General features: G+C 40.5%; 2 protein-coding genes across 10 annotated transcripts in view; both read left to right on the top strand.

Moving 5' to 3' along the window:
* The window catches only part of LOC122875008 (contactin-1a-like), a 69,074-nt gene extending 59,086 nt beyond the window's left edge, over nt 1-9,988 (top strand). For all 8 annotated transcript variants that reach the window (XM_044193679.1, XM_044193678.1, XM_044193677.1 and 5 more), the window contains 9 exons: nt 176-337; nt 674-823; nt 1,434-1,504; nt 2,759-2,993; nt 4,052-4,155; nt 4,623-4,812; nt 4,970-5,082; nt 5,194-5,350; nt 7,655-9,988. In XM_044193679.1, the coding sequence (XP_044049614.1) occupies nt 176-337; nt 674-823; nt 1,434-1,504; nt 2,759-2,993; nt 4,052-4,155; nt 4,623-4,812; nt 4,970-5,082; nt 5,194-5,350; nt 7,655-7,731 (1,259 nt within the window). In that variant the 3' untranslated portion in view covers nt 7,732-9,988. The remainder of the gene's footprint in view (nt 1-175; nt 338-673; nt 824-1,433; nt 1,505-2,758; nt 2,994-4,051; nt 4,156-4,622; nt 4,813-4,969; nt 5,083-5,193; nt 5,351-7,654) is intronic.
* A 1,931-nt stretch (nt 9,989-11,919) lies between these two features.
* The window catches only part of LOC122874554 (PDZ domain-containing RING finger protein 4-like), a 123,325-nt gene continuing 120,992 nt past the window's right edge, over nt 11,920-14,252 (top strand). Inside the window, exons 1-2 of one of the 2 annotated variants that reach the window (XM_044192577.1) lie at nt 11,920-13,477; nt 13,641-13,736. In XM_044192577.1, coding sequence (XP_044048512.1) covers nt 13,067-13,477; nt 13,641-13,736 — 507 coding nt within the window. In that variant the 5' untranslated portion in view covers nt 11,920-13,066. The remainder of the gene's footprint in view (nt 13,478-13,640; nt 13,737-14,252) is intronic. The other variant, XM_044192578.1, reaches the window with a different exon arrangement.

The raw sequence follows: 14,252 nt of genomic DNA, 5'->3' as shown, positions 1-14,252 counted from the left end.
ACGTTCACCATCTGCCTGAGGGACAAGTTAAAGTGGGCACTTGTGAGAATTTAAACTTGTGAACTTAAGGCTAAAGGACAGTGTCACTGATCTCAAGACATCTGTGCGGCCACATTTGTATTCATCACCCATCAAACAGCACTTTTCATTTCTCTTATTCTTTTCTCTTCCCCAGGTCCCCCCGGTGCCCCAGGTGGGGTGCGAGTGATGAACAAAACTGACAAGAGTGTAACATTGCAGTGGAGCCGTGGAGCAGACAACCACAGCCCCATCTCCAAATATACCATCCAGTACAGGGACTCCTTCTCAAAGGGTGTCTGGAAGAATGCCACTACATGTGAGAACTCCAGCGCACTAGTTGGTCAAATAAACACTGCTACCTTAATGCTGAGCTTGCTCTGGTGTTATAATAATTTGGGTCATGCCACATAGTGATACTGTAGGCCTACATGGTGGTTAATGTCTCTTAAAGATGGCTACAATATAATTAAGTCATGCCTCAAGGACTTAAAATATAGGAATGGATTCCAAAAATGGAACTTCATTGTTGTTTTAAGGATATTTTTGTTAAATTGTTGGACTGTACAACCGATGCTGTATAATGTTTTAACATACCATGCTATAGCCCTGACATTTTGGCATTGTGAAATGAAATCTGTGCATTTCTCTCTAGCTCCTGCAGATGTAGAGGGGAATGCAGAGATGGCCACAGTGGTGGATTTGTTTCCCTGGACAGAATATGAGTTCAGGGTGATTGCCACCAGCACTCTGGGGACAGGAGAGCCAAGCAGCCCATCGCCTAAAGACAAAACCCTGGAAGCAGGTAAGATCAAGTCCTGACTCTGGGCTAACATTCGGTACATAAGATTTATGGTATGAAGACTCAGAGTAACTTGAAAGGTCATGGGAATGTGGTCCTACAGTCCAGCTTTCCATTCTGATATTTATTCTTCATCATTCTATTATAGCACTGTTTACTTATGTTAAGTATCGCTGTAGAATTGAGTCAGCAGAAATCCCATCAATCTGTACTTCCTACAGCAGAAGCATCCTGCCAAACTCACCACATAAACCTCTACAAATGAGCACTTTGCTGAAACTGTATACTGAAATTCAATTATAAAATGGAAATCACAGGCCTACAGTAACCTCTCTTAAAAAAATAATCATCATTTGAGAATGAGCTACTAGACTCAAGGCTAAACAAGAGAACAAGAACATTTGCCTCTCTGTCTCCCTCAGTGGCAAGGTTCCGACATCGACATTAAGGTGCTGCATTTGGCACAGGAGAAGACATTGATATTGTATTTGCAGAGGACGGATGTTACAGTACTGCTGCCAGGGATACGTTATACAGCCTGTGTGGGTTGGCGTTGTTTGTGTGGATTCTTAGCATGTGGGCTCAGAGTTTTGCCGTTGCTGTCTCATTGTAGTTCCTGTGGTGGCGCCCTCGGACGTCGGCGGGGGTGGAGGGACTAGCAAAGAACTGACTATCACGTGGACGGTAGGTCTGGACTTTCCACTGGGCACAAGGTGGAAAAGGGTCATGAGCACATGTAAAAGCTCACAGGAAGGAGACATGCTACTGTTATCTCACCTTAAGTTTTTTTTTTAAATTTTAAGTGAGGGAGAACATTTTCAATTTTAAGTAATAATAATAGCCTTTATTTTACAGCACTGTTCAAAACAAAGTTTCAAAATGCTTCACAGAAGAAAAAACAACATGCCAGAACAATGAAACTGAAACAGACCTAATTTTGACAATAAAAAACTGAGGGAAAATGCATCTATTCCAGTTAGGTGCTCGCTCGCAGAAGGAAAAAGAGAATGGATAGCCGCACTCTCATGACTCCAATGCATTTATTTCAACTTATAAAGAAAGACGTTTTAGGGCAAAACAGCCTTTTTCAAGACCATAATTTTGACAATTCAAATAATAAGTGGTCCATGAAAATGTCACAAACTAATCAAATTAATCAAAAATTGGTTATAGAAAGACCACTTAATGCAGAATGCAAGTTTATAAAAAATAGAGTATTTATAGACATTTAAAGGAAGCCAGCGATAAGCTTCCAGTCGCTTTGGAAGGCAACAATGTAGTAGTACCTCAACAGATCAAATATATGGCTATCGAGAACTGTTGAATCTGAGGACAGTACACCACAGAACATATAGAGGAACTGAAGAATAAGTGTTGGATAATCTCAGACTTTATACCAAACAAAACAATCACTATCAACAAAACTCAATGACTGAACTGAATCATTATCCTCCATTTCCTTGCTGCAGCCGTTGATAAATTAGCTCTCATGGGTAAATTACCTTTTGCTTGGCTGAGGCATGGCCCTTCAATTCCAGAGCAGCTGGAGGATGAGGCGATGTTTTAGAGGTTAGCGGTACTTAATGCAGCCAGGTCTTCCTAGACATATGGTGTGACAATAAAGCCAGAGTGCCAACAGAGGAAATGAGGCATGAGGACAGATCGAGAGGGACGAGCCAGCAAAGTGTCACAACTCTTTGTATATGACTCACAGAAGGCAGTGATTTTTCTGAACAGCATGTAAACATTGTATGATTAGTGGAATTGGCCCTTTTTGAGCCTTGCTGTTAATCTTAGTATGTAGCACAAACATAAGTGGATGATGCATGATATGCAGGATTAAGAGTTTAATTCACACTAGGGACACGCAGGCTTGAGAGGTGTGTTGGATAAAACATTTGCCACATTAACTTAATTGTTTGATGTTTCTGTCATCAGCCTGTACAGCCACAGTACTACTATGGGCCTAACTTTGGCTACATTGTGGCCTTTAAACCACAAGACGAAGTCCACTGGATGAAGGTGACAGTAGCTGACCCACAGGCCAAGCGCTATGTCCACAAAGACTCCTCCATCCATCCATCGACAGAGTTTCAAGTCAAAGTCAAAGCGTTCAACAGCCAAGGAGAGGGACCCTTCAGCCTAACAGCCGTCATTTATTCTGCACAGGATGGTAAGCACTGAATAGAGAGAGTCACAGCTCTCTACACTGAAGTGTAAAAGGGAAAATGTGCCAAAGTGATCTCAAAATGATGTCACAGATCAACCTGGTTCTGTATTCTCAGTATCACGGAGAATGAGGAATTCTTCAATATGCCAACACTCTGCTAAATCAGCCTGTCAGTGTCAGCTACTTATCACTACCAGGGTTTTCAATGGAGTAGGACCCATTTAATAGGCGTTCTCATCAGTTGTGAGGAATTTTAATACCTCTTGAAAGTGAACCCATCTTCCTCTCTCTCTCTCTCTCTCTTTCCTTGTGGGGGGATTATTATGATCTATGTAGCATGAACCAGAAAGCTGATCATTCGCCAAGGATGCAAAGCATTTAGCCTAGTTATTAACTTCTACTGACAGACAGTTGAGATAACCACTGGCAACCCATACCTAATGGGCTCTACAGAGATGCCATGTTGCCATGGTAACCCACTTTGGGAACACTTGCCGTTTGAGTGTCTATGGTTTTATAGCTAAGACTGCATGGCGTTCTGCCTCCAGGGCTGTGACCATTTGTATTTGTGTGCATGCTGGTTGTGAAGTATTGTTTTTGTGTGTGTTCAACACAATAGCAGCATGTGATGAGTTGTTGGTTCAAGGCCCAGCGTGACAATTTAACATTCGAGGACAGTTTCCTGGCAGGGACAGCCTACACACAGTGTATAACTGGCCCATAAGTCATGGAAAAGTGTCCGATGGACCAGTGAAAGAATGTGGGCCAAGAGAGATTTCTGTCACTTCACTTGTTCCTTACAGTGATTAATTGAAATTACTGGGAGAAAATGGCATCAGCAAGGCCAACTGACACATACAAGGAAACACTAGATAGTCTATGGTCAGGGTAATGGATCCATTACATTGCACAGGTCGATATTAAACTAAATATATTCATACATATAAACGATATGCTACTTGGAGTTTTATGTGTGCAGGTAAAAGAAATTACCTCTGAAGGACATCTCCTTGAAAATGTTTCTCTTACTGTAACCTATTTACCAAACTGTCTCTCCTTAGCTCCATCTAAAGCTCCTGAAAGTGTTGACGGCAGAGCTCTCTCTGCCACAGAGGCCATCGTGTGGTGGCTGCCGCTCTCACAGAGCAATATAGATGGATATCAGGTCAGTAGAAAATTTTACCGAGGCATGCTGGTAAAAAATACTTACCTATGTGTGAGACGTACTAAGGCTCGGGAAATGTAGCAGGTAAAAACAGGTTTTTGCCATTTGGTTTAAATTACTGTATTTAGACACCACATGGTTGTAAACAATCATAATAAAATTGCTATAAGTCACTAATTTAAAAAAAAAAATCTTCTCTGAAAGCATTACTACACATATGTTGCTTTGTATATGTATAGTATAACCAATTTTTCTGAAGACCTTTTTCATTCTTTTTCAAATTCTAACACTCTTTAGTAGAACTTTTAAACCTGCTAGTTTCTATAAATTAGCTTTGTATCTATCTTAATTTTACTTATTTACTTTTCCCTTTCCTCATGCTATAAATCAGTTCTTATAAGTGCTATAAAAACAAGGTTTGTACACCAGGCCGGCTTTGGATCCTATCCTGTCCCTGTGTGTCCCAGGTGAAGTACTGGAGGAATCACGAAGACAGTGAAGGGGGGGCCCAGAGGGTGGTGGTGTCCGGCAGGGAGAACCACACCAGGCTGGAGGGTATGAAGCCCAACTCCCACTACTATGTTGAGGTTCGGGGCTACAACTCTGCAGGATATGGGCCGCCCAGCGAGCACCTCCAGATCCACACCAAGAAAGCCCGTATGTTGTGCTTTGAAGCAGTTTAGTATTGACCAGCAGGGATCTGCATGGAGAACGACATGTACTGTATCTCAGAGCCATGTATAGTCCCTATTCACAAGATATGTGTCATTTTAATATAATTGTTATTCATTATCGTTTTTGTGTCTTTTACTAGCTCCAAGTCGCCCCCCCAAAATCATTGGTAAAAAGTTAAAGGCACAGTCAGTAAATATTGCCTGGGAAACTGTGGAACCACTGGCTAACGAGGCACCGATAGATGGTTACAAAGTGAGTACAGTTCTACATTTACTTTTATACATATTATGATCTCTCTGAAGTGAAACAGTAGCTGCTCAGAACCTTACATTTCTTATACCTTATATGTGTGTGTATACCTAGGTGCTGTACAGGCAGCAGGGCCACTCCACAGGCACTCTGTACACAACCAGTAGGCGGTACATAGACCTTCCCCTGCCTGCAGATGGGAACTATGTGGTGGAGGTCCGGGCACACACAGAGGGGGGAGACGGGGCTGTGGCACGAATCCACATTACAGGTAACAGACAGACTCCACCATTTACTTGTCCCTTTCATTCACAATTCTGATTAATGTAGTATTAAGATAACATTCATGATCCTTGTTTCTTGCCATATCAATAAAGTTTTGGATTTTTAAACTATTCTCTCCTGTTGATTACTATTCTGAAGTAAAAAGACATTTTATTAAATAACTGTTACATAACAGACTGTCGTAGTAGACTAAGGGGCAATATATGTCAAAATGTTAAGTTTTATAAATAAAATTGGTAAAATAAAGTGATTTACTAAATGGAAGCTTCTGAAGCAAGAAGTGGAAAAAGAATGGAAATGTTAAAGCAGGAAACAATTAATTGTCAGACGGAGTTGTCACAGCACAGGTAGTACAAGTAATAATAATAATAAAAATTCTTATGTAGTTTTTCTTCCATCTTGTGTCACCAACTGTGCACTGAGCTTGACGTTAGTTTCAGTTCATTTAGATTAACAAATAGACGCACTCAACTAAACTAAACCAAAATACTTCAGGGATGAGGATCATCATTCATTGTTCCAACACCGTCTCAACAAAAGCTCTCACTGTCATTCGTTCCTATCTGCTCTCTGACAGGCTCATATTGGACAAGACCTACTTTCTTGAAGCTTGGCAATCAATCAAAAATGACAAATGACAACCTGTGACCGTGACAGAATATGATAAGCATTCCATAAATAAATGGAATTTTAAAAAGTAGAATTTCAAAGCCTTTTTAAAATTCTTTTGTTTCCATTTTAAAATTCACTCATTAACTCACCACTTGTAAAGACAGAATAAGAAATAGAATTACTAATTGTCAAATTTAATGATCTTTTAATTACTTTTAATTTAGTCTTTTTACTTGGAGTTTTCTAATGCATCAGTTGATTAACCCTATGGAGTCCGTCTATTGATCTGAGAATACACTGCATGTTTTATTTACAGCAACATAATTTATATATTATGTAGAGACAAGCTGAAAAAACCAGTTGAAAGTGCTGCTGTGGGGCTTTCACACACTCTCATCTGTAGACCACAAAAAATGTTGTTTTTAAAAAAAAAAGAAAATAACTGAATCAATAATATTTTCAATGATTTACAGGCGTACATAGACTTTCAAAGGCACGAAAATTAGTTGGAATAAAACCACTTTACATACAAATACAAATAGACTGATTCATATTTCTAATAATGTTTCTGCTGTATTTGTGTGAATAAATACTGAAACAATATTTTTTATAACCTAGAACTGGTTCAGAACTGTACATTTTTATAGGCGCCTGTGTCATTTTTCTTGTATTTGGGGTTCCTGGCAGCATTATACTTTGCTAAATTGACAAAATGAGAGGTCAGACTTATGGCTGAGTTTGTGCTGAAAAAGAGGGATACCATGCATGTGGGGTAAGGACCGTTTAAAAGGTGCTAAACAAAGGTTGGATTTGGTGCTTTTCATTTCATCTTCTTTTTAATAGAGTATTTAAAAAATGGAAACTGGGTAGCAGAAAAGCTGCTGACACTTCATGACAAAGGTACTAATTTAGAAGAGTGAGTCTTTCTTTCCTTTCAGTGGTGTTTTCTGTTAGATGAACAATGAAATGAAATTTAATGACTGAGAGTATTTGTATTATATTCCGTCTTCACCCAGGTTTAGTTTTACATCAGTGGAGCAAAAATAAAGTAAAGCCTTCAGTTATCTAATCACATTTTTAATCCATAGTGCTGAGGTGACATACGGTGACTGTTCATTCCTGGCTTGCCATTTGCTAGTGAGATTATACAAGGTTCAAAGTTGGCGGTAGGTTATCATTTGTCACAGCTAGAGGGTTCCCACAGGCCGGAGCAGAGCTGTCACTTCAGGTTTCATACCTTAGATTAGAGGGCTAAGATGGGAAACTTTACGGTCCGTGACTAAAGCCTTGATAGCCCACTGACGCGATCCCCTCACCGGCTGATGGACTGACAGGTCGGCTGACTGGATAGAGGGAGCCTTAAGCCTCTGTAATTGATCTTGATGAGTAGAGGAAACCCCTCCTGTGGTTTTCCTTATCCCTTATCGCTCAGTCCAGGCCCACCTGACAGCTTGATTTCACAGACCCGGGAATTTAAGCCGTGGGGGATTTCAAATGCAGGGCATTGACAAATGGAGGGGCATTTAAGGTGATCTCCACACAGATGGGGTATAATATCACACTTCACATACCAAATATGGTCTTTAGTTTGATGGATGAGAGCAGCAAGTTTCACTGTCAGTCCAGTTATTTTTTTTAAGCAACAACTGACATACCTTCATCTCTGTGTGTCTCTCAGGTGGAGGTGTCATGGCCGCCCATTCTCTCAGCGTACTCTCCCTGCTCCTGGTGGCTCTCCTCTGCCTGAACCTCTGAATGTAGCGCCATCTTTGTCTTCACTTCCCGTGAAGGAGACTCTTTATGGCTGACGCCTATAAGGACTTTGGGACTCTTTCCACAAACGTTTGGTTCCACCCTATAACCCAGGCGTCATATTCCAACTCTTCCCCCTCTGGAATATGTTTGTGGAAATAGACACAGAAATGGAAAAATTGGAAATGGACAAAGACATCCCTTATTTATCCACAAAAAGCCTCTTTGGAGGGGTGTCAAAGAAGTTCTGTCAACTTTTTAAATATGCCTTATATAAATGACTGCACTTATCTTTCACAATAACTTGTTTTAAAATGGATCATGGCTGAAAGTGTGAACATTACACTTTGCATAGGTTGGCTGTTGAGTCTTTTTACATCATGAAGCCAACCTTTCTCATATAGATAAAGAAGCTGTTTGTTCAGAAATGTAGGCTTCAGTTGATCTGTGATGATTTAGAAAATCTATCCTTCAGTGCATTCCATAGTATAGAGTAAACAAGTAGCTGTGAAGGAAAAGTGTATGACTTTATAAAAATGTCTTTATGTCTTGCTTTACTTGCAGTTCAGTGACATTTTCTTCTATTTTCTTTTTAAAATGAAGCACACCCTTTGTTACAAAGATACAGTCAAAGCAAATGTCATCCTCGTACATTTTATTAACAAACATCATAGAGGAAAGAACAATTTATGTCATGCTGAAATAATATATCCAATAACTGATTTTGTCTAATATACTAGGGATGTTATTTGAAGAAAACAGTATGTTTGACCTGCATTCAATGCTTATTTCCAAATCATAACAAGCTCTATTAATAGAATACCACTTTCAAATTGTGTGCATGTTGACATTGTTACATGGAAGAAAAGTTTGAAATGGTTTTTGGGAGTTTAAGTACATGGATCTATACAGGAAGTGAACTGAATAACATATCAGACAATTCAAATGTAAAACTGCAGCAAACAATGTGTGACAGTGGTTATTTTCATTGCTTCCAATCTCTGGCTATATTTGTAAAACTGTGCAGTGATCAAGGCTTTGCCACAACATCTGGGTCAATGTTGAGACTGAAAACTGCTCCATGTTGGTGAACTAAACAAAAAAAAAACCCCAACAACTTTTGTTTTGACTGTATCATTAGGACCTCTGTGGTACCAGCTGGTGCTTTGTAAAGAATGTTGGCATTTTATTTAGTGTAAACATTTTCATTTCATTCTCTCTCATTTATGGCTTTGTGTGAGAGTCACTATTAAGAGTTACAGTGAATGGTAGCGACGCTCATGCCCTTGAATAATTGTGCAATTCATCTGTGGCCACTTTATATTTTCTAATAAGACAACTTGCCTAGCTCCTCTAACAGTAATTAGTATATTTCTTTTGTCATTATCTGGTATAAACAGAAGATAAGCAAAGCCATCCATGTCAGCGGTAAGAGCTCGTCCAAAGCTCATGACATTGTTTTCACTGCATTATTTTTGTCTTTTTATTAACATGTGATCAGAGATATATAAACATTATCAACTTTTGTCATTTTTGTTCATGATTATTATATTTGTATGTCATGACCCACCTCTAGCTGGGCAGTTTAAAAAAGTTTATTTCCTTCGAACGGAGGAACAAATGCTGTTTTGAATTCCTCCGGTTCATTTCTTGTGTGACTGATGCTGGCCATGCTTCTACATTGTGACTATATCAACATCCACCACAAAGTGCTTTTCCCAGTTTTCCTTCATGCGACAAATCATAAAAAGAGTTGCCAAATGCATGAATGCCTTGAACTATGACATTTTGGACGAAGCAGTGGCTCTACATTCTAACATGCATGACATTTGAGACCAAGTGGTACATTACTTTGCAACAAATCAACATCATAGCAACTTCTCAACCTCTCGGCTTCATATGAAATACATTCAGTGACATCCCTTTACGTCTGAGACAGTGTAGATGTAAGCCTAATATGTGCATTAGCTGCTTCATTAAGCCAGTCATCTCACGTGAAGTCTTGGGGAGAGGATTTTTAGAGAGAACATCTTAAACTGACTAAAGGAATCTCACTCATTAAAGTTCAGAAATGGTCCTGCAGTCAGTCTTGCGCACATGATGGTTGGGATTTGATAGCATCACTGGTGGCAGTGGCGGCATGTTTGGCCGTTTGCTGAAGTTCAGTGCTTCGCTGGACTCGAACGGCATTTGTGAGAGATGAAACTGGAACCTCTCATTGGCTGGACAAGGAACAATAAAAGTGTAGTTAACTATTAAAGTGCTTTGGTGTTTTCTCTGTTGTTTTGCAGTGACTCTTCTGACATGTCAGTCTTAGGGAGTTCTCAACAGTGTGAATTTACTGTAAGCCTGAGTGGGAGTGCAGCTCAAAACTGACTGTATGGGTCTAAGAGAACTTTTGGCTGAGTTTTGGTGTGAGTCAGGTAAAAGTATCAATACAACAATGTAAAAATACTCCAAAAAAATCAAAGTCAAAGTAAATAATTATCAGCAAAATGTGTTTAGTATCATAATTAGAAGTACTCATTATGCAGAATGGCTCCTTATAAAGGATATACCAGGCAAATAGATTATTTTTTACAACTAGGCAACCCAAAAGTTGTCCCTATTAATGGCTTAACTTGTAAACTCTAAAAAGTATTGTTAGAAAGTGGTACCAGGTACTTTAATGTTGTAACTGGTTGAGCAAGAGCTACTTTCTTAAGCTCCTTATATATTTTATATGTAAAATATTAATCTGTAAAATAACTAAATTTTTCCCTCTGAAATGTAGTAGAATGACAGACAATGGAAATACTCGAGGATAGCACAGGTACCTGAAAATTGTACTTAAGTAAATGTACTTGAGTCCAAGACTAAACTGGAGTTTCAATCAAAATGTTGGTGTCACTGTTCAGGGGTAAAAGTGTAAGATGTCTCAAATATGACTCCGACTCTCAAAGCGAGTGGAGATATTAATGGCTAAAATAGTGGGTAACTAAAACAAATATTGAAGGAATAGTTCTGAATTTTTAAAGTTTGAACATACAGTATGTTATGTCCACCATACATGTTCCTTTTTTCTGAGCACTTTGAGAACTTCTGTGTTGGCTTCAAAGTTCCTTCTTGACCTTGGAAACAGCAGTTGAGAAAAAAAAATCTCACCACAGGGTCCATTTAGTAGCTGGTCTGGAGATTTAAATCACATCACCAGATCTTTATCATATTAATTGCACTGAAAAAGATGGATTTGTGCCCCATTTATTTTATTGCACCATAGATTAAAAGCTGTAGCTGCATGTCCAATGTAAAGAGAAAAGAACGAATGAATGATGAGAAATGTCATGAAAAAGTCCCAGTTAAAAGTTTTAGTTCACAGTGAGTCAGCCTGAGGTCACTGGTAAATCAATCATACAGAGTCTGGATGGATTTCCAGTCAGAAATACCAATGTTATTACAAGATTGGAAGTCCGTCCATGAAAGCCAAAGCAATGCAGACACCCCAGTGGAATATTTCCAGTTCAGCATGTCCACAGTTTCTCTTTAAACCCACACATGAAGCAAATGTGTCAAAAGTTGTAAGAAGTGCTATCAAATTCAGACAGATTCTCCACTGGGGTCAGACAACTGGTGGTCTCTGGTGCTTTTCGCTCTGCTGTTAGATGTGCTAAAGTGCCGACACAGCTGAGGTGGATATAAATATAAATTCAGCAAAAACAAAGCTTTGGTTGAAAATAAAACCCACTTGATCACCTGTGCCTAGATATTACTGCCTTGGGATTCAGTTATCTTATACAGAACTGTAACATTAGGTTAGTTATGTGTAAAATATTCATAGCAGTGTTTGAGCTCTCACATACCAAATAAGAGAAACTAGAGCATTTCTCCAGGAGAGAGCTATACCAGTATCGTTACCAGTACCAAATATATCAGAGATAGTGTTTCCAACTGTCCTCCATTACAGATAAGGCCAACTTTGTCAGTTTTTCAGGCAGAAACAGCTGTTTGAGTTTTCTCTCCTATCAGGTATCCAGCAGACGGAAAGTAGATGGATATCACTTCTCTTCATGGGTTTAGTCAGACCAAATGAATCAGATTTTAGATTCTTATTGAGCTCTATAGGTTCATCTCTCCATTTCAATCAGGTTAATGGAAATCAGCTCACAGAGAGAGAACAAAAGAGAGAGATAACTTCCAGTGGCTTATCAGTCCAAGCACATGGCCTGTGTGATAGGTCTGATCCCAGGTGGCCTGTAACACTTTCCCCAAAACACACGCTCACAATCATCGTTACCCAGGCTGCCTCGGTTCAGTCTGATTGCTCCTCCAGACTTTAAACTCATTCGGTTCTGGAAATGTAGCTAGTTGCTGACAGTTGATTTAAAAAGATTTTATTTAATATCACATTATAAAGTAATACAAGAACTACTATTTCATTAACAGTGATAGACAGGGGGGGAATACATTCTTCTGACCTCCTTGTGCATGTGTTTTTGCAGACAGGTGTGCCATCCCAGGACAGATTGTGCTATTGTCTTTGTAAATCTACACCTGTTCTTTGACAGCTCAGACAACAGAAAACATACTTTAAAGTGGTGCACAGCAGACTAGAACCAGACTGCTTCGCTGGGAGACCTGAAACATGATGCCCTCTCTGAGATGCCTGCAATATGTCATGCTGTGTCAGGCGGTAAGACTGGCCCGGACTCATGCAGGAAGGCTTTCTAAGTGAAGGTCTCCATGCAGATATTATTTTACAAGCCAGGGTTTAGCCACTGAAGGACCACCATCCCCCTTGAAACAGGTTTCACTGACATGTCATCACTGCAGAATTTAAGAGTTGAGAGGAGGCACAATAAAACCCCAGAGTCAATGCAAATCACAATACTGTTAAAACGCTTTAATGGAGTCGTTTACTTCTCAATTTGAGGGGTCTGTTGCCAAGTGAATGACATTTGAAAGTATGGGAGACAATGAGCGACCTCTGCTGGTGAGGAATTATGAGACATCAAGTTCATAGCACCTATCACAGCTGCACAAAATGAAATCCCAACTGCACAAAACTGGTTGTAAAGATGGTTACACACCCGGCGTTAAATCCAAGTCTAACACATTATGTCGTTTATGTGAACAGCAGGAAGAATACAATGACCCTAACCAGACAGAGCAGGCGTGAGTCAGCAGGCTGAAGTTTTCACTCCACAACATCTCATCTCATGTCGTGCGAGAAGTGGCGCAGCCCCTCAGCTCAGCGTGAGCTGCGCAGACCGGTCAAACTTTTAGTGCACTCCCGCTTTCATGTGTTCAGACTTGTAAAATAACTTCGTCCTAACTCATTGTGCTTGCACAGTTGCAAACTATGCGCGCTGATTGCCCAACTCCTTGCGGAGAAAAGGACCCAATCTGCCAAGTTTCAAACCCAGGCGGGATGGAGTCGCAAAAAAAGCCAGAGACGGGTCATCTCGGTGACGGTGTTTGTCCGAAAGGATGCGGGCTTCTGCTGTCCGGTGAGGACGTCAGCGGAGGGGAGCACTGCTGTGTGGACGCGCTCCGCACGGTCACCGATGCGCTGGAAGAAAGAAGCGCAACTTTGGAGCATGAAAGCCGGATGGCGAGGCTCAGGTGGAACAGGAGGGAGCAGTACCTGTTAGCCCAGGTGTCAGCTCTGCAGAACGAGGCCCAGCTCGCTGCCCTCAAGTACCAACGGAGACTGCACCAGTACATGCTGCACATCCACAGCATTGCAGAGCAGGTCACTGGGTACTGCAAGGTGAGAGGGATGATTTATTTGACGTGTGCATGCGGTGCAACAACTGTAATTAGCACTGAAGGGTGTGATTCATACTGTCACTTTGATTCAGGACTGGATGTCCTGTAAAGCAAAACAAAACTGATAACACGAAGCACACTTCTGTGTTTGTTGGCTGAATTAGAGTGATTTGAGGACCACTGCTGGCATGCAGGGCCAGACATCAGATAAAGCAACGTGTGCAGAGGGAGAGCCACAGGAGCAGCTCAAAGCACCTGAGGTAAGAGAAGCTCACTCACTGCTCTCAGCTTTATGGAGCCCTGTCCTCTCCCATTTTTAGCCCTACTTTTAGATCAGAAGCTTGGGCTTGCTTATACAAAACGCCCAGAGGCAGCGGTGCACATGTGTTTTTGATTTTCTTATCTGTCAGTATCACTGTTGGTGCCCACCAAGACAATTCCCAAAGCTGTTGATATTAGGATTTGGGTGAGTGTTTTTAAAAACACTGCAGGCTCTTGTGAACCAGGATTCTGCTTCTTCCTACTCTGTTTCACCTGCTGCCTCAGCTCAGGCTTAACCCTGCTGCCAGACTCTTTTGTGTAAATGTTGACTTTGGGATCACAGTGAATGCTATGGAGTGGTGGCAATCTGAGTGAAGACAGTGTATAGAAGGTAATTTCTCCTCACACCCTGTTGTTTGTGTGGTGGGGTCTCTTTTTCTCACAGCGAGAGTGTGCGTTTATTGACAAAGGAAATTGTTATATAAAAACCAAGTGGAATATTAGCCTATATATAG

Source organism: Siniperca chuatsi, linkage group LG4, assembly GCF_020085105.1.
Source record: "Siniperca chuatsi isolate FFG_IHB_CAS linkage group LG4, ASM2008510v1, whole genome shotgun sequence".
NCBI classification, from domain to species: Eukaryota; Metazoa; Chordata; class Actinopteri; order Centrarchiformes; family Sinipercidae; genus Siniperca; species Siniperca chuatsi.
The sequence above is the reverse complement of the archived record's forward strand: the minus strand, read 5'-3'. Positions and strand labels throughout refer to the sequence as shown.